Here is a 25,801-nt window from a genome sequence, read left to right on the forward strand (position 1 = left end):
AGCACTGCTCCACTACTGGTGAAACTTGCTTCCTGCAAGTGGGAGCCAAGTACCTGAACTGGTTCCTCACACATGGTGACATGTGTGTTCCTCTGGGTGACCACTCACTTCTTTGCCCACCCACCTACATTTTAAGGACAGTTGCATAGCCATAAGAGCTATAGCCTGCCCATCTCAAAACAAATCACAATGTGGTTGGATTCAGAGGTACTAGGACCAGTGGAACAGGAGGCACCTCACACCATATCTGAACAGGAAATCCCAGGACAAAAAATTTTAAACACACCAAATATAATAGTTCAATCAAAAAGAACAACTAACTATCCCTTCACTTGGGGTCCTAGTTGGAGAATTCTGAGATTCCCAAACAGACATGATGGGCCTAGACCTCAAATAGATCCCTCTCTCCATTATGACTGGTCATCTCAATCAGGAAAAAATCAATAGACCCCTTTTTGGGCCCCCATAGGACCTTGCCTTCAATGTGTATCTACAATGGCAGAGAATGTTCCATCCTCAAATTGGAGGCTGGACAACAAACTCTATCTACCATTTGAGGAAGATTGGTCCTTAAATTGGGGCAGCTTGGAATGTTTCTATCATGACCACAGAATGTGAGCTCAGATCTACAGTGATGCAGAGGTCACAGAGGCTCCTAAACTGAATATGGGCCCCAGATCTCATTAAATCGTTGGGACTTACGATCATCAATATTTATACCTTTCCCAAATGTGGGAGCTACTTTCTTCCCTAATCCACATTCCTAGCCATTTTTCCAGCCATGACATCATATCCCCAGACAATAACTTGGGCCCAACTGCATATCAGATGTCAGATTCAGAAAAATAAATAAATAAACTAGTATAGTCATGGGCCCTTTGGAATATAAAATAGACCTACTATTTATCTACAAAAGAGACCCTCAAATCTTCATCTACAGTATTCTAGCCTTTAGGTTCATGATTAGTCTACAATGTGTTTGGCTTTATATGTTAACTCTTTTTTTGGCCACCAGGTTGCAAATGCTAACATGATGCCAACCAACCTTCCCAGAGCAGATGACTCCACCAATGTGTCCTGAAGTCCTACTTCCCCAGAGCCTCGCCCCATTAGGGAAAGAGAGAAACAGGCTGGGAGTGTGGATCAACCTGTCACTGCCCATGTTCAGCAGGGAAGCAGTTAAAGAAGCCAGACCTTCCACCTTCTGCAACTTATAATGATCCTGGGCCCATGCTGTCAGAGGGATAAAGAATAGGAAGGCTGTCAGGGGAGGGGATGGGACACAGAGCTCTGTTGGTGGGAGATGTGTGGAGCTGTACTGATCTTGTCCTATGTTTTTGTCAGTGTTTCCTTTTTTAAAATAAAATTTTTAAAAATAACCACTAAAACAATGATAGAAGTCCAGAAAAAATTTTCAACAAGCTAGAAACAAATAAGAACAAGGAAAACATAAAAAAAAATTAATTAATGAGGGAGTCGGGCTGTAGTGCAGCGGGTTAAGCGCACGTGGCGCAAAGCACAAGGACCGGCATAAGGATCCCGGTTCGAACCCTGGCTCTCCACCTGCAGGGGAGTCGCTTCACAGGTGGTGAAGCAGGTCTGCAGGTGTCTATCTTTCTCTCCTCCTCTCTATCTTCCCCTCCTCTCTCCATTTCTCTCTGTCCTATCCAACAACGACAACAACAATAATAACTACAACAATAAAACAACAAGGGCAACAAAAGGGAATAAATAAATAAAATAAATATTTTTAAAAAATTAATTAATGATAGTTACTGGAGTGAGGAGATCTTCTCATGGAAATGTTATAAGAAATGGGGAAACAAAAAAAATGAGACTTTGAAGGAAAACACAAGCTATCCCAAGGTAATTAGAGATCTGAAAGCTGAAACCAACAAATTAAGAGCCCATGTGGTGGAACAAGTTAATTTCTTTCAAGCTTTTTTTTAAATTATTTTTTAAATCTTTATTTATTGGATAGAAACAGCCAGAAATTGAGAAGGAAAGAGGAGACAGAGAGACCCCTGCAGCCCTGCTTCCACCACTTGTAAAGTTTTCCCCTTGCAGGTGGGGGCCAGGGGCTCAAAGCCAGTTCCTTGAGCACTGTTACATGTCATTCAACTAGGTGCACCACCACTTGGCCCCAACAAGTTAATATTGTAATAGAACATGGTAATAAAATAGCTGAAATAAAAACTGAAACTGAGGGAAATGATAAAAGAAAAACCGAGGCAGGAAACAGAATTAATAAGATTGAGGATGTATTATAGAAAACTAAAAAAAGAAATAAGAGAACTACAAAAAAGAGAGATTAAGAGACACTAAAAAAAAAAAAAAAAAACAGGGACATATCGAATAACCTCCAAAAAAGTAATATATACATTATTGGCTTTCCAGAGGAAGGGGATGACTTCTATATAATACAATAGAAGAAAAAGTCCCCAGTCTAAAAAGTCAGAAAGATATAAATATTTAAGAACCCACAGAGTCCCAAACAGCATTGACCCAGATCTAAAGACACTAAGAGATGTTATAGTTAAAATGGAAAGGAGAAAGAAAGCATTCTGAAGGCTTCAAGAAAAACAAAGAGTTACATATAGAGTAATACCCATAAGACTATCAGCACATTTCTCCAAAGTCTAAAAGCTAGAAGAAAATGGAAAGATATATACCAAACACTCAGTGAGAAAGGCTTTCAACCAAGATTATTGTATCCTGCTAGACTTTCATTTAGTCTGGGTGGAGGAATTAAAACCTTCTCAGACAAGTTCACGTGGTATTTTGAATTCCTGTAGTGTTCATTGTAATATCTCCCTTTTCATTTACAATTTTTTTAAATTTTGAGACATTTATTTATTTATTTATTTTTTTAGTGAGTCTGGCTAAGGGTTTGTCTTTTTTATCACCTTTTTGAAGAAACAACATTTTGCTTCATTGATCTTTTTATGGTTCTTTCATCTTTGATGTTATTTATTTCTGCCATAATTTTAGTTATCTTAGTCCTTCTAGTTGATTTGGTTTCTTTGTTCCTCTTCTTCTAGGTCTTTAAGGTGTGCAGTGAGGTTGTTCACTTGAGCTTTTCTTGTTTAAAAAAAAAAAGAAATAAAAGAAAACTACAGACCAATATCTCTGACAAACATAGATGCTAAAATACTGAACAAAATTCTAGCTAAATGTATACAGAAGAATATTAAAATGTTACCTAGCTCTGTTCTGAAATCCAACCCCTTTTATTTTGCATAAAATTTGTAATGGATTGCTAGGCTTTGGTTCATTTCAAGAGGCTTAAAAATGTTAAGTTGTCGATTACTGCTAGTGCTCTCATTGTTTTTTTGGAGAGCAAATTTTCAGATATTTGTACTGAGTCATTCTGTAAATGCTGTTTGCCTTAACTCTATAGTTTCCAAGGCTTTGATTAATTTCAAGAAGCTTAAAACGTTATTTTGGGAGTCGGCGGTAGTGCAGAGGGTTAAGCACAGGTGTCCTGAAGTGCAAGGACTGTCGTAGGGATCCTGGTTCAAGCCTCCGGCTTGCTCCCCACCTGCAGGGGAGTCACTTCACAGGCAGTGAAGCAGGTCAGCAGGTGTCTGTCTTTCTCTCCCTCTCTGTCTCCTCTCCTCTATCCATTTCTCTCTGTCCTGTCTAATAATGACAACACCATCATCAACAACAATAATAACTACAACATGAAAACAAGGACAACAAAAGGGAAAATAAATAAATATTAAAATACAAACAAACAAACAAAAAAGTTACATCAATAACACCAGGCATCTTTTCTTTTTTTTTTTTATGGAAAGAAGATTTTCAAAGATTTGTACTGAGCCGCTCTACACATGCTATTTGCCTACACCCTTCTTTCAATTTCAATGATGTCTTAAGGTAAAGATGGACTGATGGACTGATCCAACTCCATATGTTTACTCACAGTTTAATAATCTTACTTCTTTTCTTTTTATTGTTGTTGGATAGGACAGAGATAAATGGAGAGAGGAGGGGAAGACAGAGAAGGGGAGAGAAAGATAGACACCTGCAGACCTGCTTCACTGCCTGTGAAGTGACACTCCTGCAGGTGGGGAGCTGGGGGCTCGAACTGGAATAATCTTATTTCTTATGTTATCTGAGTAAATAGCTCCACTTCTCATCAAGCTAAGGCAGAAACCAAGTAGCTGATATTAATGCCTGCTTGTCTCTCTCTCTTTCAAATCATGTTATTGATGATTTATAAGATGGTCATGTGAGTACAGATTCTTAATTCTCCATATGTTTGCATACCAAACTCATAATGAACAGGAATTTACCTCCACAGGAGGGCATGTGTCCTAGAGCCCTCTCAATTCCACCTGCCTTTCCAAGTGTTTTGCTATGGTGCAGTAGACCACAGCTAGTGTAAATTTCACTTTGCATATTCCATTTATTTCTATTTCATTTTCTTTCTTCCTTCTATTATTATTTTTATTTTTACCAAAGCAATACTCAGCTCTGGCTTATGATGGTCCAGGGTATTGAATCTGGGACTACAGAACCTCAGGCACTAGAATCTCGTTACAAAACCATTATGCTATCTACCCTTGCCCCCCTTCCATCATTCGTTCTTTCTTATTGCCACCAAGATTAAGTTCCCATGCCTTTTTCATGTTTTATTTCATTTTGCTTTACTTCATTTATTTTGGATAGGGGCAGACAAAAATCTAGAGGGAATGAGGAAATAGGGAGGGAGGGAGAACCTGAAATGCAGCTTCACCCCTAAGAAAGCTTCACACATCCCCACAGATGGGAAACAGGGTCTTGAAACTGGACCCTCGCTCATGGCATAACTTGCGCTCAACTGGGTGCATCATTGTCTGATACCTTCAGCAGTTTTTCTTTTCTATACAGTTTTTATCAGTCTCTGCAGTTACTATGTGTAGTGTTAGAATTTTAAAAATATTTTTAAAATTTATTTTGCCTTTTTTTGCCCTGGTTTTTTCTTGTTGTAATAGTTATTATTGTTGTTGTCATTGATATCATCGTTGGATAGGACAGGGAGAAATGGAGAGAAGAAGGGAAGACAGAGAGGAGAGAAAGATAAACACCTATAGACCTGTTTCACTGCCTGTGAAGCGACTCCCTTGCAGGTGGAGAGCCAGGGGCTCGAACTGGAATCCTTATGCATGTCCTTATGCTTCACACCACGTGCGGGTAACCCATTATGCTACAGCCCGAATCCCAAAAAAGTTCTTGTTTTACGTAGGTATTACGTAGAAGTTCTTTGAGTCACTTAATGTTTCTTTCCATATATGTATAATGTCTTTAAGATGAATTGTCTTCCTCTGTATCTACTGGGATTTTATTCGTATCAAAGTATAGGTCTGGATCTGCTTCCTCAATGGAATCTAATTTGGCCTTTTTAAATCTCTTTATTGGGGGATTAATGGTTTGCAGTTGACAGTAAAACACAGTAGTTTGTACATGTATAATATTCCCCAGTTTTCCACATAATAATTCAACCCCCACTAGGTCCTCCTCTGCCACCATGATCTAGGACCTGGACCCTCCCCCTACCTCAGAGTCTTTTACTTTGGTGCAATACACCAACAGGTTATTATTATTGTTGGATAATTTCTGGAACCCTCCGTTCCACCCCGGTTCCATGGCTGCCAGTTCTTAGCAACATCGCCCCGCCAGATATTCGTCGGGATGCGGCATCATCTAAGGTCATTTCCCATGTCTACGCTCGACCGGACCTGCCAATATACGCGGATATCTTTGCCCACCCTGTCCAACGCTTGACGTCTTGTCACCCAATCTGGTCCCCTATGCCTACACTGAACTTCTCTGTTCCAGTCTCTTGGAAACAGAGTTGGCAGTCAGCTGAGGTAAAGAACAAACACCTCATCACAGACCCCTGCAAGCGTCAACCCGGCTTTGACCTAGCATGTTATGATTGGGCCCTCCTCAATCGCTATCAAACAGGCCATGGCCGGTACACCGCTATGTTCCATCGCTGGGGAGCCAGAGATGACCCGAACTGCCCCTGTGGCTACAGACAGACTATGACCCACATAGTCAATGACTGCCACCTCTCCCGATTCAAAGGAGGTCTCGAAACTTTACATCAGGCTCATCTGACGCTGTTGACTGGCTACGGAAGAAGGGCAAACGCTAGAAGAAGATTGTTGTTGTTGTTGTTATTATACTCCTTCTTCAGTGGACTATATTTGTAGTCATACTTTTTCTCACTAATACATATGCAGTTACTTATTCTAAACTATATACCCAATGAGAATAAAGCATGTGGAATCAGGAACCTATTTCCACTATTTTTGTATATCTTCCCATTGTGTAGACACACCATATTCTACTACTGCATTCTAGAATGTGACAGTTATCGGAGCTAATGAAATAAACTAAAATCTATTTTCAAGGAGAGCTAAATATTATATCATCCCTGAGGACAGAAAACATATAGCATAATTGTGCTTTTTGGTAAGATTTACTTATTTTATGGAGAGAAAAATAGAGAGAAAGGGAGAATGAGAATAATTCTCATTCAGATTCTCTCTCTCTCTCACACACACACACACCCACACACACACACACACACACAAGTATTAGGCTTGCTTATAAATAATTCACAATTCTGACATCTGTGGTGCCAATGGTCAAACTCAAGGATGAAGCATCTACCTTCTGGGCTCCATTCACTCATCCATCTCCTCAGGATAGAGCTGTCAGTTTTAATATAATAAATGTGAACTTGACTCAGGATGAAAGACTTGAGCCCCTAGGTATTGAAAACAATTTCATCTTTCACAAATAAAATGTTTGAAAGAAACAAGAAATGCTGAGAAAATTGAGAAATGATGTCCAGACAGGAGTGGTGTAAATTATTTCAGAATAATTATGATGTAGTACCTTTCTCAGTTAATAATTACCCCATCAAGTTATAAATCTTTTGGATGATAGGATAAAGTCTGCCACAACCTGACAGCAAAGCTTCCAGGATATTCTTACTGAGTGCAGAATTGTAATTATATATATTTTTTTATTGCCACCAGGGTTATCACTGGGGCTTGGTGGTAGCACTACAATTCCACCACTCCAGGTGGCTATTATTTCCTTTTTTTCTATTTTATTCCATAGGACAGAGAAAAATTGAGAGAGGGAGATAAAAAATTGAGAGAAGGGAGAGAGAAAGAAAGGCACATGCAGACTTGTTTCACTGCTTGTGTGTGAGGAGTGGGGGCTTCAGCCCACGCCCTTACAAGGGTCCTTCTGCATAGTACTATGTGCATTTAGTTGGGTGAGCCATCATTGGACCCCCCCAGAATTGTAATTCTTATAGATAAATATAGTGAGAATGTATATGATTTTTATTTAATACAGTCATCAAAGGACCAGAAAGATGACAGACCTGTTTCAGAGGTAAATATGAAAATCAGATATTAAATAGGTTTTAATAAAAGATATTAATAAAATGTTGAGATAGTTCAGTTGAGAAAAAGAAAACATTGATTTGCAAAGAGGCAATAAATAATCATGTCTGCATCTTTTTATTGGTTTGAAAATTTTGTACTTCCTCAGTTTTATAGCTGAATAATTTGGGGCCCAGTTTGGTAAAATAACTCAATGGATAGTGTGCTATTCTGCTGTTTATTCAGCCCAGCTTGAAGCCCTTGGTCTAGTACACTGAAGGAAATGGTGTGCTATCTCTCTCTCTCTGCCTGCCAAAAAAAAGTAAAACATACACACACACACACACACACACACAAACACACACACACATACACACACTGGAACCAAATCAAGTATGCAAATACAGTTTTCTTTTCTAATGGGTCAGTTACTATCATTAGAATAAAATCAGAGATGGTATATAAGACATTGAGTGCAAGTTTTCTTTTCTAATGTGCTGATTTATACCCCCCCCCCAGTTGAGAATAGCTATTTTAAAGTGTGGAAATGAGCTTACTAGGAAAATAGGAGAATGGGATAGATTTTTCTAGGCAGGACTGAAAGTCTAATAATTAATCCATCTTTAAAAGCAGTACCTTTACCACAATACAATTATGCAAGGTTGTACTTCTTTAAATCAAATTCCCTGCAGATGAGTATTCATGGAGTAGGCAGAGGATTGCATTTAGGCAGGATTTCAGGTTTCAAAGAACTGATACTTCTAGAAGAATCAGAGAAGGCTTGAAGGATGTAATAAAGGCATGGAAGCTATATAGTGGCTCCTAAGCTCTATATCGAAGAAGAGACAACTAGGGAAATGTGTTTAGAAATTCAATGAGGAGGGAGTTGGGCGGTAGTGCAGCGGGTTAAGCACACATGGCACAAAGTGCAAGGACCTGAGTAAGGATCTCGGTTGGAGCCTCTGCCACCCCACATGCAGGGGAGTCACTTCAGGTCTGCAGGTGTCTATCTCCCCCTCTCTGTAATTCCCTCCTCTCTCCATTTCTCTCTGTCCTATCCAACAACAAAGACATCAATTACAACAATAAAACAAGGGCAACAAAAGGGAATAAATAAATAAAATATTAAAAAATAAATTTAAAAAAAATTCAATGAGGTCCGTAGTATATGGTCATAAAAGGGGAGAATCTGGGGTCATCTTATGCTATCACAGTTAGACATGGTATCCAACTGTCTGGGTACTTTTGAGGGTCATGTACATACTAGCATGAGATTCCCTCGCTGTTCACCAGTGGATACACTGAAAAGTGAAGCAATCGATGCCTCTCCACTCTTTGCTCATTCTGATGTCATATCCAAAGTTTAGCCAAACAAAGAAGGACGAGACATTGGACCTAATTTCAGAAACCTATTGAATTACAAATGCAAGACCTAACGGTCTTCTTTAGCTCTAGTTTAAATAAGTGACTGTTCACTAACTGTGAGATAAAGTACCTTTTGGTCTCTCGCTATTAATTTTAATTGGACACACTGTAAAGCTGTTGAAAAAGAGCTGAAGAAATATGCTATTTCTAATCTATCTCTAGCAGTATAATTTAAGTCTTGATTCATTCAGAGATCTCCATTTCCTTATGCATTGCAATCCATGATCTTGTTAAACTCAATAAATTATGAAGTTTTGTTTGTTTTTTTTTTTTTTTTAGAGATTTTCTACAATTTCTAATTCTGGCAAATAGCCCTAGTGATAACCCTGGAGAAAAAATTTAAAAGAGAAAGAAAGAAAAAAGAAACCATTGAGTCTCTTATTTTCGAGAATCATCAGAGGGGGCAGGAGATAGCTCACTCAGTAGGATCTGTACTTTTCCTTGCTGTATTTGAACCCTGGTACCACTTAGGAACACTATCACACAAGGGTAAATGTAATGCTGATGCCATGGGGTCCACTTGTGTCTTGTATCTTCTAGCTGTGTTGTCTGCTAGTGAGCGGATGGATGATAGTCTCCATGTCTGCTATCTCTTGTCATTCCTAGCATTTCCATTTTATTCTTGTATTTTCTATTTCCATACTAAAACTGCCTATCTCACCTTGATTTTTTGTCATCTTTTCCATTCCACACCTTGGCATATTATTATTCCTCCTTGTTTTGTATGTCCTGACAATTCCAATAGATTTGTCTGATCTATATTGCTATATTGTTGATATCACTGTGATCCTTTTTAAGATCTTGAGATTTCTGAATTGGGAGATGCCTAGTAGCATCCTGCTAAAAAATGTTTTTTTTTTTTTTTTTTTTTTTTTTTTTTGCACAGGATCAAGATCCTGTGTTGAGTGCATGATTTTCATGGAAGTGAGTATTTGTAACTTTTTCTTCAAGAAAGAATATGCTTAATGGCAGTTTCTTTTACTATGCACTTATCTCCAAACTTGTCATGGTTATTTCACAACAGATTTTATTTATGTATGTATTTATTTATTTATGAGAAAGAAAGAGAAAGAAAACCATGATGCTTCCTTCAATAAGAAGGGACACAGTCTCTAACTTGAGTTGCACACAGGGCAAAGCAGCATACTATCCAAGTAAATTATTTGACTGACCTATACAGTGGGTTTTCATCTCTAATAGTCCAAGAAAACTATTTAAGTTCCTCATCTGTTGGTCATCATTTCTCCTTTGGCTAATTCTGCTTCTAAGATCCCTTCTGTTTCTATCCATATTGGTCATCACACCAAGTTCCCTTGCATTGTTTGATGCTGTGGTCTATTTACATAATCACTGTTTTGCCTGAGACCTGCCCTGCCTGCCAGGCATTGGTTTAATCCCCACTGGTTAGATGGAAGCTTGCTACTTTCGTGCTCTTTCTTTCTCTCCACCCCCTATCCTACCCACTTCCTTTTCCGACCTGACACTCCTGCTTCAGAAGATATAAAGGCAGATCAATAAAGGCAGCGATTGCATTGTGTTTCTGCTCCGAGTCCCAGAGTCTCTCTCCCGAGATGCTAGCCTGGCACGAATTCCTGATTCCCCTCCTGTGTTGCTGAGTAAGCAGCAGCCTAGTCTGGCTCCAGCCGAGTTCTCTCCAACCAGAGAGCACAGGCCTGAGAAGAAACACCCTCAGGCTAGCCAAGCACTCATCTATCAAACTAAAATTCTACCTCTTAGGTTTAAAAGCAAACATTTTAAAATGAACATTTAATTAGTTTCTACTGCATTTCCCTACATTGGAATTCATTATTTTCATGTTGCTGTGGAGTTCTGTGAAGTGTTGTTATTTGTGGAGTCCCTGCCATAATAAAGACATGGAATAGGAGACCGGGTAGTGACATACCTGGTTGAGTGCGCATGTTACAGTATTGAAAGACCCAGATTTGAGCCTCTGATCCCCGCCTGCAGGGGAAAAGCTTTGCTAGCAGTGAAGCAGGGCTGCAGGTGTCTGTCAGTGTCTCTCTTCTTCTCTATCTCCCTCCCCCCCTTACCCTCTTGATTTCTGGCTGTCTCTATCCAGTAAATAAAGATAATAAAAAATGGGAGTCAGATGATAGCACTGCAGGTTAAGTGCACATGGCACAAACCACAAGGAATGGCATAAAGATCCGGGTTTGAGCCCCCGGCTCCCCACCTGCAGGGGAGTTGCTTCACAGGTGGTGAAGCAGGTCTGCAGGTGTCTGTCTTTCTCTCCCCCTCTCTGTCTTCCCCTCCTCTCTCCATTTCTCTCTCTCCTATCTAACAATGACGACATTAGTAACAACAACAATAATAACTACAACAACAATAAAAAACAACAAGGACAATAAAAGAGAAAATAAATAAATATTTTAAAAAGATAATAAAAATTATAGATAAAAAGATGTGGAACAATTCATCACCCCAACTGTTTCTGTGCTATCACATTACACAGTGCCTTCATCTGTCATAACTCTGGCAATTCCGAGTCTGTGTAGTGCCACTATTTTGACCTTTATAAGGAGATAAGTTGAATCATACCATGTACAAGTCCTTGAGTCTGGGTTTCTTTTCTCATTTAGAAAATTTGTCCCCATTATATACATCAATGGCCATTTGCTTTTGATTCCCATGCCATGCATATGACATTTTATCCAATCATCATCTGAAAGATGTGTAGTTACAGTCCTGATCTGTCACAAATAGAACTTCTGTGAACATTTGTATACTTAAATATTTTAGCAATCTTTAAACATCCCATTTAATCTCATTAGAGGAAAATGGTTTCAACTCTAAAAGTAATTCTCCAATTATGATTGCAAGGGGAAAAAAAATTACAAGCTACATATGTGTTTAGCACTCCGAAGGGAAACTTATTTGGGAATATGTAAATCAGTATGTACTTATAAATCCACTGATATTATAAGCCTACAGTAGAATACTGCATGCCAAGTGGTATTCTTACCTGCAGCAGAAAAAAGAAGAGACTTCATTATATGCCTTTCAATGCGATCTTGCAAATTTTGTAAACTGCACATGTATTTTCTCTTCTGAGGAAGTCACTGTTTCTGCCTGATACCTACTTAAGTGGGTGGGTTCCTCTCTATTTTAGTTCCATTATCAGACATAGAGATAGATATTCCTTTTCACACATGAGGCAGATTCTGGCCTGTTTTCACAAAATTAAGCAAAAAATAATATTTAAGGCATTGTGAATGGTGGTAATAGCACCCTGGGCATTAAAGTAAGGCAGACAGAATATATCTGTATTCTCTTCATTATGGGAACTCACAGGACATCAACATATTTCCTGAGAAATAATGTTTACAAAAGCTGTATCTGTAATCAAAATCACCACTGTCTTATATGTGGTTTGCTGGATCCTTAAATTTTACAGTAAGCATTTAAAAATACCATATTCATCACAATCCATTCTTTCAATGGAAACTTTTAATCTAACTATTTTATTTACATGTTTGGCAGAAGCAGTTAAATCCAGACAGTCATAAGAGGATTGGTGGTCAACAATGACAAGCTCCAGGTTTCTCAGCTGGCTGTTATATTCACAGTCAGAGCCCAAGAAACCACAAAAGTAGTGCATTTCAACTGCAGTGAAAAATAAAAGGAATTTGTTGAAATTAATTTATATTGGAGTCTATGTTACTGAGTCTTATTGAGGAAATAAAGTGCATAGTAGTTATGTATTGGTAAATATATATGTATATGTATGAAGTCTCACTTTTATACTCTCATTTAAATATCACAACTCTAATCAGAAGCTGAGACGGATATTGAACACAATTTGGAAAGACAAAAATAAAAACATATTTTGATTAACTTTTTCAAACTCACTGAGTTTAAGCATATTGTAGCCAATCACCCTGGGTCCATACTCCCAGAGGGATAAAGAATAGAAAAGCTATGGGGGAGGAGAGGGTATATAGAGTTTTGGTGTTGGGAACTGTGTGGAGTTGTACCCCTTTTATCCTATGGTTTTGTCAACGTTTCCTTTTTTATAAATAAAATTTTTTTAAAAAGAATATTGTAGGGGAGTCAGGTGTAGCACAGCGGGTTAAGCACAGGTGGCGCAAAGCGCAAGGACTGGAGTAAGGATCCCGGTTCGAGTACCCGGCTCCTCACCTGAGGGAGCGTCGCTTCACAGGCTGTGAAGCAGGTCTGCAGGTGTCTCTCTTTCTCTCCCCGTCTCTGTTTTTCCCTCCTCTCTCCATTTCTTTCTGTCCTATCCAACAACAATGACAGCAATAACAACAACAATGATAAACAACAAGAGCAGCAAAAGGGAAAATAAATAAATATTAAAAAAAATAATATTGTATCAAAAACTCATGCTCAAGTCTGCTTGAAGGCAACCCTTTATAAGTATATGTTGAGCTATTTTTTTTCTCAGGGAGTACATGACACATACTCTTGAAGACTATTATTTTTTTACCTCCGGGGTTATCACCAGGGCTCTGCGCCATCACTAATCTTGGCGAACATTTCTTTCCATTTAGGTAGTAGGATAGGTGGAAACAGAGAGGTTGGGGAGGTAGGAGAAAGACAGACACCTGCAGACAAGCTTCACTGTTTGTCATGTGGGGAGCCAGGTGCTCTAACCTGGGTCCTTGTGCCAGTCTTTGTGCTTTTTACTATGGGCGCTTAGCCAGGTACGCCACTGCCCAGTCCCCTCACTTGAAGACTTGATGTAAGAATAATTATGACATAATATTGTTTTAACATGTTGACAGTGAACATTCAAACTGATTACAATAGTAGAGATCCTGCCAAATGAATTTTCTTTCTCATATCCAATGCTAGTTAGCAATTATTAGATAGTTCTGTAAACCAGTGAGAATCCGAAAATAAACTTCAAAATGGATGAGAGTCATTTTATTCAAAGACACCATTATAGAATAATCTATTGCAAGGTGTATTTCTACCTTTATATCCCAGATGCAGTTAGTAATTTCAAGTGAAGTTCTAAGTGTCAGAAGATAAGAATTGTGTCCGGTACACAAAGCAATTTATATGTGTAACTGCCTATATGGTAACCTTCATATCCTTTTAAAAGTGAGCCAGCATCAAATTAAACTTCCAGATAAAAAAAATATGTATATAAATTCATAGAGCCATTCTTCTCATATGTAAGGGAAACTACAAAGTTGTTTTTAAAAACATTCTATTAATTTCCTTCCAGATTAACTTATGTTATTCAATACCAATCTATAACTATGATGTGAAACTGACAGTTATTTATTTAGAATAGTCTTTTACATACACATGTTTAAAATAGGTTTCATAAGATTAAGGAGCTTCATTATAGGAAGAACTTTCCAATTATTAATCATATTATCCTGGCAAAGTCTTTTTAAAATTCTATGTCATTCACACAGTTTATATTATCACATAATATAGAATTATATAAATAGTATGAATTTGCCTGGGGGGTTATGCAAAACCATAACTTCTCTTTATAAAAATAGTGCAAATGTAACAACCTTTTAATATCCTTCATAGTAAATCAGTAATTTATAATGTAAAATATTGCATTGACTGATATTTTAGCAAAACCCAGGAAAACAAATTACAAAATTAATGACAACACTTACAAGCTAGCATGTCTTCAATAAAGGAAGACAACTCAAATTATTTAAAAATAAATTTGCAGGGGCTAAGTGGTGGTGCACCGGGTTAAGCACACATAGCGAGAAGCACAAGGACCCACCAAAGGATCATGGTAGTCCCCTCACACACACCTGCAAGAGGAAAGCTTCACAAGCATTGAAGCAGGTGCAGGTTTCTATCTTTATCTCCCCCCCTCTCTCTCCCCTGCCCTCTCAATTTCTCTCTGTCTTATCAAAAAAGAAAAAAAATTAAAGATGGTCACAGGAACAGTAGATTCGTAATGCAGGCACTGAGCCCCAGTGATAACCCTGGAGGCCAAAATAAACACATACATAAATATATAAATAAAATAGTTTTAAAAAAAGAATGCATGAATGATATTTAACATTTGTCAGGTAAAATAAGAGGATTTCTGTAAAAATATTTATTCATTTGCTTCTATATTTCTCTAGGGAACAATAAAAGAATGCTATTTTTTTTATACCTAAAACTTTTAAAATTGGGAAGGCAGAGCCAAGATAACATCTTGGAGACAATACCTGGCATGAGCTCTGCAAGGAAGCTGCTTTCAACCTGGGAATCTTGGTGAGGGTAGGATTTGGGGGCCAGTGGTGGAGAAAAAGTGAAAGGGAAGGTCAGGATGGAACCAAGGAAGAGTCATATAATCCACCCTTGGGCTGGCAAACAGAGGCAGGAAAGGACAAAGGAAACAGGGATTCAGTCAGGAGTCTTGGCTTTGCTATTTCTCTGCACTCTCCCTGCCCCAAAACCAACCCCTATACCAGCTTCTCCTGGAAAGCCTCCTATGGAGCTAATTTCTTTATCAAGTTTCCTGGCTCAGCAGAAGTGTCATCCAAAGGAGAAGGAATATCTCCCCAAGTAAAGGCTTTTTCCCCCCTTTTTGAACGGGGCTTGAACACTGTCTGAGTGGCAGAATACCTGACCAATCAGGGCTTTGGGCTTACCAGGGTTAGATAGCCTGTCTTTCTTCCATCTACCTTTTGAGTTTGTTTGATAGTTGCTAGTTGTAATTGTTTGGTTTTTGCTTGACTAATTTGGAGTGGTTTAATCTGCAGACTGACTGTTTGGGTATTTTATTTTATTTTGGTATTAATTGCACTTGTCTATTTTCGCTCCTCTCCATGTTGACCAGAATTAGCTATCGTTGCTTTCTCCATTAATAAGTGACTGGGTGCACTATCCATTGTGAGAGGAACTTGCTTTTCTCCACTTTTCTTTTTCCTTCCTCCTAGCTGATCCAAAAAATCTCTTTCCTTTCACTTTTTTTTTTTCTTTCTGTATTCATTGTCACTCTTTTGTGATCTATCTTGTGGAAGAAGTCTGGCTCAGAGTGAACTTGTGTGTATGTATGTGTGTGTGTGTGTTTTCTCCTTTTGTTTCTCTTCCCACTATCTCTATAATTTATAGTTGACAGTTGATTTTGATAGTTGTCTTTTCTTGCTTCATCTTTTTTATTTTTACTTTGTCTTGTCTGTTTTTGTTTTTGAAGTGGAGTTGTTGCTTGGCTAACTGCTTTTGGTCGAAATGCATTAATCTTTTCTTTGGTTGCTATTGTACTTTCTGAGGTATGTAACTTCATTTGTGAAAAGACTTTAGTTTAGTGTAGCTTGTACTCACACACAACAACAATTGAAACAACAGGACAGAAAAATACAAACCACACCAATAAAAAAAAAAGGTTAAATCAAGAACAAATAAAACTGCTACAACAATGAATCAGGACAGGAGCCCAGAAGAAAGTCCAATTAAGTCAGAAGCAACTATAAATAAGGAAAGTATCCAAACAGTAATTGGCCTATTAAACACAGAAATGAGGACAGCTATTGAGGAAAAGGCTATCAGAAATAGAGAAACTACAGGTGAGACATTCAAGGAAATGCTACCTACCTCAAGATAATTAAGAGAAATGAAAGCTGAAATAGCTGAGCTAAGAGGCCAAATAGCTGAACAAGCTAGTAATGTAACTGAGGAATGTAAAAAAAAAAATAGCTGAACTGAAAAGGAAGCTGAGGGAATGGAAAGCAGACTCACAGAAGCAGAAAACAGAATTAGCCAGACAGTGGATGAGTTAGAGAAAACTAAGAAGGAGGTAAAAGAGCTAAAAAAGTGATTGAGAGACACTGAAAACAACAACAGAGACATATGGGATGATCTCAAAATAAGTAACATTCACATAATTGGCCAACCAGAGGAAAAAAGAGAGGAAGGAGAAGTAAACAACCTAGAGGAAATAATAGAAGAAAACTTCTCAGACCTAAACAACAGAAAGGACATTAAGATCCAAGATGCCCAAAGAGTCCCAAACACAATCAACCCAGACCACGAGACACCAAGACACATCATAGTTATAATGAAAAGAAGTAAGAATAAAGAAAGGATCCTAAAGGCTACAAGAGAAAAACAAAAAGTCACATACAGGGGAAAACCATAAGTCTTTCAGCAGACATCTCCTCTCAAACTCTAAAAGCCAGAAGAGAATGTCAAGATATCTACTGAGCCCTCAATGATAAAGGGTCTTAACTAATGATGTTACATTCTCTGAAGGGAGGTTGGACAACATACTCTAACTACTACCCAAGAAAGATGGGTATTGAAATTAGTGCAGCATGGGATGCTCCTAGCTGTGACCACAGAATGTGAGCTCAGACCTAGAGGGATGCAGAGGGCCCCAGATCATACTACAATCTTTATATACTTTCCCCATATTTGGGAGCTACTCTCTTCCCTGATCCAGCTTTCTAGTCATTTTTCCAACTATGACACCATCTCCCCAGACAATAACCTGCGTCCAGCTGCATATTAGATGTTAGGCTCAAGCAAAAACTAGTAAAGTCAGGACTCCTTGGAATATACCTAAAATAGACCTACTAGCTTTTCCCAAAATAGAGACCCCCAAATATTCATCTGCAATATTCTTGTCTTTAGATTCATGATTAGTCAACAATTGATTCTGTTTTATATATTTTTTAAACATTTTATTTATTTTTGTTGCCCTTGTTTTATTGTTGTAGTTAATATTATTGTTGTTTTTATTGATGTCATTGTTGTTGGATAGGACAGAGAGAAATGGAGAGAGGAGGGGAAGACAGAGACGGGGAGAGAAAGACACTTGCAGATGTGCTTTACTGCCGATGAAGTGACTCCCCTGCAGGTGGGGAGTCAGGGGCTCAACAGGGATCCTTATGCAGGTCCTTACGCTTTATATCTTAACTCTTTTTAGTCACCAGGTTCCAGTTAATACCATGATGTCAAACTGACTTACCTGGGGAGATGACCCCACCATGTGTCTTGGAGCCCTGCCTCTCAGAGCCCTGCTCCATTAGGGAAAGAGAGAGACAGGCTGGGAATACAGGTCAACCTGTCAATGCCCATATTCAGTGGGGAAACTATTATAAAATCCAGACCTTCCACCTTCTGCACCCCATAATGACCCTGGCTAATACTCCCAGAGTGATTTCTTCTAGCGTTTGCCCTTCTTCCATAGCCAGTCAACAGCGTCAGGTTGAGCCTGATGTCTGCTTGTTGCTGAAAGTGACTGGGATCCATGTGGATTCAGTCGGCTAGGAAGGATTGTCAGTTTCCCCAATAAATGGGTACTCACGGGATGCATCACGAGAAGGTCGATCCAATGCATCCCGCCCAGCCCAGAGTGATAAAGAATAGGAAAGCTATCAAGGGAGGGGGATTGGATACAGAGTTCTGGGTGTGGGAGTTGCATGGAATGTACCCCCTCTTATCCTATAGTATTGTCAATATTTCTATTTTATAAGTAAAATTTTTAAAAAAACTTAAAATTTGTTCTGTGAATATTTTAAGAAAATCTAAGCTTTTAATATACAAAATGGTAGATTCTGTAGGGAAAGTGGATAAGTGGAAAGTGGATAAATGTTGATAAGAAGGGATACCTATCATCCTGTACATAAAAATTAAAAGTGAAAGATTACTATAATAAATATCTTATGGAAGGATATTTCTGCTATAATTCATCACACAAACAAGCGTGTACCTAGCAACATAGTGTTCCAAGGACTTGCATAGGTTCCACAAAGACAAAGTCATAACAGGAAACTTACCTCTGCCCCTGTTTATTTACAGTGGTAGCTGACTGAGTCTTTATAGCGGGTTATAGCACAGAGTTTTACACTTGCTTGTTTTAATTGTACAGTTTTTGAAATATTTTAAGTAGCATTAGCATGAGAGTGAGGTAAAAAAAAAAGTGTTCAAAATCTGGCTGCACACGGTCATTTCGACTCCGTTTTCAGTGTGGCTTTCATTAAGAGCCTGTCTCCTGCTCTGAGGGCTGGCGGCTGTGCTATCTTGGAGACTGGTGAGAGTGCTGGGCTGCTGCCATGACTGATGCTGATGTAAATCCGAAGGCCTATCACCTCGCAGATGCCCACCTTACCAGGAAACTACTGGACCTTGTTCTGCAGTCACGCAACTACAAGCAGCTTCAGAAAGGAGCCAATGAGGCCACTAAAACTCTCAACAGAGGCATCTCTGAGTTCACTGTGACAGCTGCAGATGCTGAGCCCCTGGAAATTATCCTGCACCTCCCCCTGCTGTGTGAAAACAAGAACTTGCCCTTTGTGTTTATGAGCTCCAAGAGGCTTCTAGGAGGAGCCTGTGGGGTCTCCGGGCCTGCCATTGCTTGTTCTGTAACCATCAAAGAAGGCTTCCAGCTGAAGCAGCAGGTCCAGTCCATTCAGCAGTCCACTGAAAGGCTCTTAGTCTAACCAGTGACCTCAGCCATACTTTCCCTCTGACTCTCCCCTCCTGCCAAAATTGTGTATTATATCATCTGTTAGCCTGTATTATTTCCATCTTTCTATTATTATAAAATATTGTCACACAGAAAAAATGTTCAAAAGCTATTATTGTGACTTTTCACTTATTTCTTTTTTCAATTTTTTATTATCTTTATTTATTGGACAGTGACAGAGAGAAATCGAGAGGGTAGGGGAAGATAGAGAGGGAGAGAAACAGACACCTGCATCACTGCTTCACCACTCACAAAGCTTTCCCCTTGCAGGTGGAGATTAGGTCCTTGTGCATTGTAACGTGTACACTCAACCAGGTGTGCCACCACCCGGACCCTTCACTTATTTCTTATTGAAAGACAAAGACATGTAAGGGATTGTTCCGACGCCACATAGTGCATCTCTTGTTATTTATGTGAGGACATGTGGAGGAATTCTAAAGTAGGTTTTGGGGTATGGCTGCATCTGCCTAAGAAATGAGTGATCATCTATGGAGGAAAACACAATCTAGAGATGTAATCTTGTTGCTGATAAAGACTGGGAGAAAGACTTTGATGTGCATCGTTTATTTGAACAGATAGTAAAAAAATATAAACCGATTCTCTGAAATCAATTTGGAAGCTGCCTAAGGCTACAGGCCCTGCTTTTGTTGATGAGGTTGTTGGGTTGTACGCATTACCAGAAGGTATGAATTAAAACTTCTCTCTAAGGCAGGCTGCAAGTATGGATCAACCAGTCAACGCCCATGTTCAGCGGGGAAGCAATTACAGAAGCCAGACCTTCCATCTTCTGCATCCCACAATGATCTTGGGTCCATACTCCCAGAAGGATAAAGAATAAGAAAGCTGTCAGGGAAGGGGATGGGATACGGAGATCTGGTGGTGGGAACTGTGTGGAGTTGTACCCCTTTTATCCCATGGTTTGGTTAATGTCTTCTTTTTAAAATAAATTTTAAAAATTAAAAAATAAATAAAATTACATACTGTCTTATTGTTGAAAAGAAAACTTCTCTCTAATAGGCAGCTATTAATAACCTTCTAATTGTCAGTTAAAACATAACCCATGCAAAAAGTCACCATTTTTTCTTCACAAATCTCAATTAGAGATGTTTTAAAATGTGGAATAAGTGTTAATGCTGGAATGTAAAATTCATAGGCTGAGTCCTGTTTCTAGTCTATTGACTACTAATGAGATCATCTAAAAATAACATTAAACATAAAACATGGATTACTATTATGGGCTAAACTATTCTCTTAACACCCGTTCCCCACAAACAAGCCAACAAAAAGTCCTAATCTACGTGTAGACGTGTCCCTTCATTGGAAATGGGCTTGTTGCAAATTTAATTATGTTGAGATGAGACCCAAAATATATCATTTGATGGATTCATCTTCAGCACAAGTATTCAGTATGACTAGTGCTCAGGCAAGAAGAGGGACATTTAGACACAGAGAGATCTCCCTACAGGGAGAGAACCATGTGGCAAGTAAGGCAGAGATTGCATTTAAGCAGTGGCAAATCAAAGAATCTTAAGGTTAGACAAAGCGACAAGACTGATTTCTCCCACAAGTGTCTGAAGAAGCAAGACACTGCTGATACCTTTATCTAGACTTTTTTTCACCAAATCTGCAAGGCAATGAATTTCTCTCATTTTACACCATATAATCCATGACACTTTGTTGAAACAGCCCTAGGGAATTAATATAATTACCCACAATGTTGTAACACTATGAATGAACGTTTATGGGAGCAGTGAGATTATCATCTTATGAGGGAAGTTGCCCACTTTGTTATATGCACTGTCCAGGTTACTTGTCTCCAAATTTCATAGTTTCCACATATTCTACTTCCTTCTTAGAGTTTTTGAATACTTATCTCTCTCTTTCTCTCTCTCTCTCTCCCTCTCATAGGACAGAGAGAAGAGGACAGGGAGATAGAGGGAGAGAAAGACAACTGCAGACCTGCTTCACTTCTTGTAAAGCTGAACTCCTGTATGTGTGAAGCAGAGGTCTTTTTTCTTGGTAACATGTGCACTTAACTTTGTATGCCACTGCCCATGTCTCTTTATATACTAACTCTTTATTTAAATGTATTTGTTATTTATTGGATAGAGAGAGAGAGAGAGAGAGAGAGATCAAGAAGGAAGGAGGAGAGAAAGAGAGAGAGAGAGACAGATAGACACTGGCAGTCCCACTTCACCACTTAATGAACTTTTCCCCCTGCAGGTGGAGACTGCGGGCTTGAACCTGGGCCCTTGTGCATGTGCGCTTAACCAAGTGTGCCACCACCCACCCCCTATATTCTAACTCTTATGCGCCCCCCCCACACACACCACTTTGAAATTATTTGGCATATATTAGAGCAGAAATGTTAATTATCTTCCCTTCTCACTAATTAGTTTTTTTTTAACAAATATTTTAAAACTCATGCAATATACTGGGTCTGGTTCTAGAGATCTGTTTATTGCATATTTACAGCACCTTAGCTGCAATGACACAACAAGAATTTCCTCTTTAATTTTTCTTTAACGTAGTTACCTTCAACAAAGTACCTTCAGAGAAACAAAAATCAATAAGATTAACATCTCTCTGTTCTCTTTATTCTACGTGACTGATGTGAAGTAAAGAAGCACCCTATTTGAAAGAATCCAGGAGGATCATTCATTTTAATTCAATTTATTTTAGTTTATATTTATGTGCAACTAAGAAATTAACCAAGAGCCTCCTGAATGTACAATAACACTACATAGGTTCCCTCGCCCATGTTTTTGTTTATTTAACATATTTTATTAATGATTTAATAGTGATAGATGAGATTATAAGATAGTAGGAGTGCAATTCCTCAACACACCAAAAGCCAGTGCACCCTCCACTCCACCCCTCATTCCTCCAGCATTAGCCAGGATGGCTCTCCCAAGGTCACAGACATGGGATGACAGTATCTCTCTATTTTTTTCAAGTTTATGTGTTTCTTCTCTCTATATTCCACATATAAAGGAAATTACCCAGTAGGTGTCCATCACTTCATTACTTTCTTGACTAAGCATAATCACTGCTGGTTTCATTCATTTTGTCCCAAAGAACACAATATGTTCTTCTAAGCTACTGAGTAGCACTTCAGTGAGTATATGTCCCATGACTTTTTTGCTTATTGTTTTCATTGTTAAAGGCCTTTTTTTTCCTTCTTACATCTCAGTATTCCTCACAGGTGTTTGTTTGTTTCAGTTTTTTTCTCATTTATATTTCTAGTTTTTTTAAATAATTTTTATTTATAAAATGGAAACACTGACAAGACAATAGGATAAAGGGGGGTACAATTCTACGCAATTCCCACCACCAGAACTCCATATCCCATCCCCTCCCCGATAGCTTTCCTATTTTTTAACCCTCTGGGAGTATGGACCCATAATCATTATGGGGTGCAGAAGGTGGAAGGTCTGGCTTCTGTAACTGCTTCCCTACTGAACATGGGCATTGACAGGCCAATCCATATTCCCAGCCTGTCTCTCTCTTTCCCTAGTGGGGCAGAGCTCTGAGTAAGTGGGGCTCCAGGATACATTGATGGGGTCATCTGCCCAGGGAAGTTCGGGTTTACTCAGGAAAATGAAAAGGCACACACCAGGGAGGCATAATATGGGCCTTTCAGGCAAACATGGATGCTGTCATGTAGAAGATTATACATAAATGCCTATTATGATTTACTTTTAATCCTCAATTTCACTTCCATCCTAAGCCATACTATACCTATTATAACTTTTAGATGTGCTTTCTTTTTTCTCTTCTGTCTCAGGAAGGCCCAATTTTCTATTCTTTAATTTTTATAAATGAGAGAGAGACAGAGAGAAAGAGAGAGATGGGGGGGGAAGAAACACACATACAAAACACACACACACAAACACACAAAAAACACACACACACACACCACAGAATCTCTCCATCATCCATTCCTGGAACTTCCTTAGTGCTATTTATTCGTGGTATTGCTATGTGGTATGAGGGCTCAGACCTAGAATTTTAGACACTGTGAGTTTGTATTCTACTAGATGAACTGGTTTTCCTACTTTCTAGGACATTCATTTTCAAATCAAAGTGCTTCCTTATTTTTAAATTCTAATTGACTTTCATTCTGCTTTGGCTCTCTGGTAATTGGAAGCTTTCCAACTGGCTTCATCAAGAAAAGTCAGCTTTCCAAGTATAAAGAAGGTATAGTTTTGTTTTGTTTTTTTTCCCTCCAGAGAAGAATAAAAAGAGGGGGAGGTGGCAGGGAGAGAGATTGAAAAGAAGAAAGAATGGGAGGAGAAAAGAAGGAAGGAAGGAAGGATGGATGGAAGGAAGGATGGATGGATAGATAGAAGGAAAGAAGGAAAAGGAGAGGGAGAAAAAAAAAGGAAAACACTAAGGATTGTGGAAATAGCTCAGTCTGTATACCAGACGGCCCACCCATAGGTCCCTTGTTCAATCCCTGGCACCACCGTAAACCAGAGGTAAGCATTGCTCTGGTCCTCTCTATCTCTCATTATGCTTCATTTTTTCTATCTCATAATAAATTAATAATTTAAAAATAAATGGTTTCTAGACGCCAGAGAATTCAAGATGGTGATGAAGAAAGTAGGTTCACATTTAATAAAAATGTGATACTAAGGCATCTTAAAAGGTCATCATGAAAAGAATATTTTCTAAAGCAAAATAATCAGTTTATACAGTAACTATAAAATTAATAAACACCAGTACACACAGAAAACACAGTATTCACATTGTCATTGCGAGAAAAGGGTTTTATTGAAAATTGACCACATTTACCACATTTATGTGGACAATTTTGACTCAATCTATAGAAGTCCTGATCCCTACATAGAATAAAGTATGGCAGTTGATCAATTTCAGGGTTTCATTGAGGCCAGTCTTTTTCATTATGTAGGTCAGCAGATGATCAGAACATCAAGTAGGCCTTGATACAGAGAGAAAGACTCGGAAACAACTAACAATGGCGTAATATTAGGATTCTATCTTCTAAAGCATTAATTTGCTTCTGCTTCAGTAGAAACCAGAGAATCCCCATCCTCCATAGCAAGAGGGACGACTGTAGCCATAGCCATAGTTTCCGTAGCCTGAGCGATATCCAAAGCCTCCATAACCTGAGCCAGAGCCCAGAGTGCCACAGTTACCCCATCCGCAGCCATAGCCACAGCCCAGGCCGCCAAAGCCATCATAGCCGAAGCCACCATAGCCGTAGCCCAGGCCTCCGTAGTAGTTGCCGTAGTAGCTCATGGTGTCAGGAATTGGAAGTGATGTCTGTATGAAGGTGTTTTTCAAGTGTGAATGCCTCTCTCTGCCAGGGGACTCTTATATACCTCCCAGAAGGGTGTGTCGCACAAAACTTACTAGCATAATCTTCATTCCATGGCCTCAAAGGCATGAAAGCCAATCTTTAATCTTCCAATTTAAGACTCTTTGAACAGATTTCAACCAAATAGTTTTGAGTCTATGTTGACAGTGATTGTAGTATCTTCAAAGACAGGGCTTGAGTGGACTGACATCTATAAAACCACCTTGCCAGGCATCATAGCTCCCCACTGCTATTCAAAATGGTGGGCACATTCTTTATGGAATAAAATCAACAACATGGGGAAATATCCCATATTTTCAAATAGGATAAAAATATATTACTGATACTTTTACAAAATTCCAAATTATATTTCTTTCCCTGTTTATTTTATGCCATTGATATTTTGAATTTTTTAATATTTTTATTGGTGGATTAATGATTTATAATAGGCAAAGTTGTTGGTACATGTGAAAAATTTCTCTATTTTCTGCAAAACACTCTCATCTCCAGCCTAGATCTTCCCCCATCATCATGGGCCAGGACATGAAAGACCCCCAACCTTAGTCCTTTGTTCTGGTGTAAAACAACAAACCTAGTCCAAGTATTTCTCCTATCTTATTTATCAGCCTCACCTAACATGATTCCTTCAAGCTCCATCCAAGATAAGATGAGGAAGGTAAATTCACCATTATTAATAGCTGAGTAGTATTCCATTGTGTATATAGACCACAACTTACTCAGTCACTCATCTGTTGTTGGACTCCTAGGTAACATTCAGGTTTTGGCTACTACAAATTGTGCTGCTATGAACATAGGTATGCATAGATCTTTTTTAGATGTGTGCGTTTGGTTTAGGCTATAACCCTAAGAGAGGAATTGCTGGATCATAAGGTAGGTCCATTTCTAACCTTCTGGGAGTTTTCCAGACTGCTCTCCATAAGGGTTGGACCAATTTGCATTCCCACCAACTATGCTCCTCTTACCTTCACAGCCTCTGATGTTGGCATTCTCACAGGAATGACATGCTATCTCATTTTCTTTATTTGAATTTCTCTGAAAAAGAACAAAACTGAGACATCAAACTTTCAGATCTCGAACTATATTATAGGGCCATAATAATCAAAACTACCTAATATTGGAACAAAAATAGACATAGTGACCATTGGAATAGAATTGAGAGCCCAGAAATAAGCACCCACCCCTACTGATATATAATTTTTTGAAAGGGGA

At 38.7% G+C, this 25,801-nt stretch overlaps 2 protein-coding genes across 2 annotated transcripts; one reads left to right on the top strand and one right to left on the bottom strand.

Annotated features, from left to right (window-relative positions):
* Positions 1-18,835: 18,835 nt before the first annotated feature.
* Positions 18,836-19,222, top strand: LOC103122992 (NHP2-like protein 1). Its single transcript, XM_060197032.1, has one exon. The coding sequence runs from the start codon at positions 18,836-18,838 to the stop codon at positions 19,220-19,222; it is 387 nt and encodes a 128-aa protein (XP_060053015.1).
* Positions 19,223-23,999: 4,777 nt separating this feature from the next.
* On the bottom strand, positions 24,000-24,567 carry LOC103122993 (keratin-associated protein 19-5-like). Its single transcript, XM_007533607.2, has one exon. The coding sequence runs from the start codon at positions 24,511-24,513 to the stop codon at positions 24,280-24,282; it is 234 nt and encodes a 77-aa protein (XP_007533669.1). The 5' UTR covers positions 24,514-24,567; the 3' UTR covers positions 24,000-24,279.
* Positions 24,568-25,801: the final 1,234 nt, after the last annotated feature.

This window comes from Erinaceus europaeus, chromosome 9, assembly GCF_950295315.1.
Source record: "Erinaceus europaeus chromosome 9, mEriEur2.1, whole genome shotgun sequence".
Lineage (NCBI taxonomy): Eukaryota > Metazoa > Chordata > Mammalia > Eulipotyphla > Erinaceidae > Erinaceus > Erinaceus europaeus.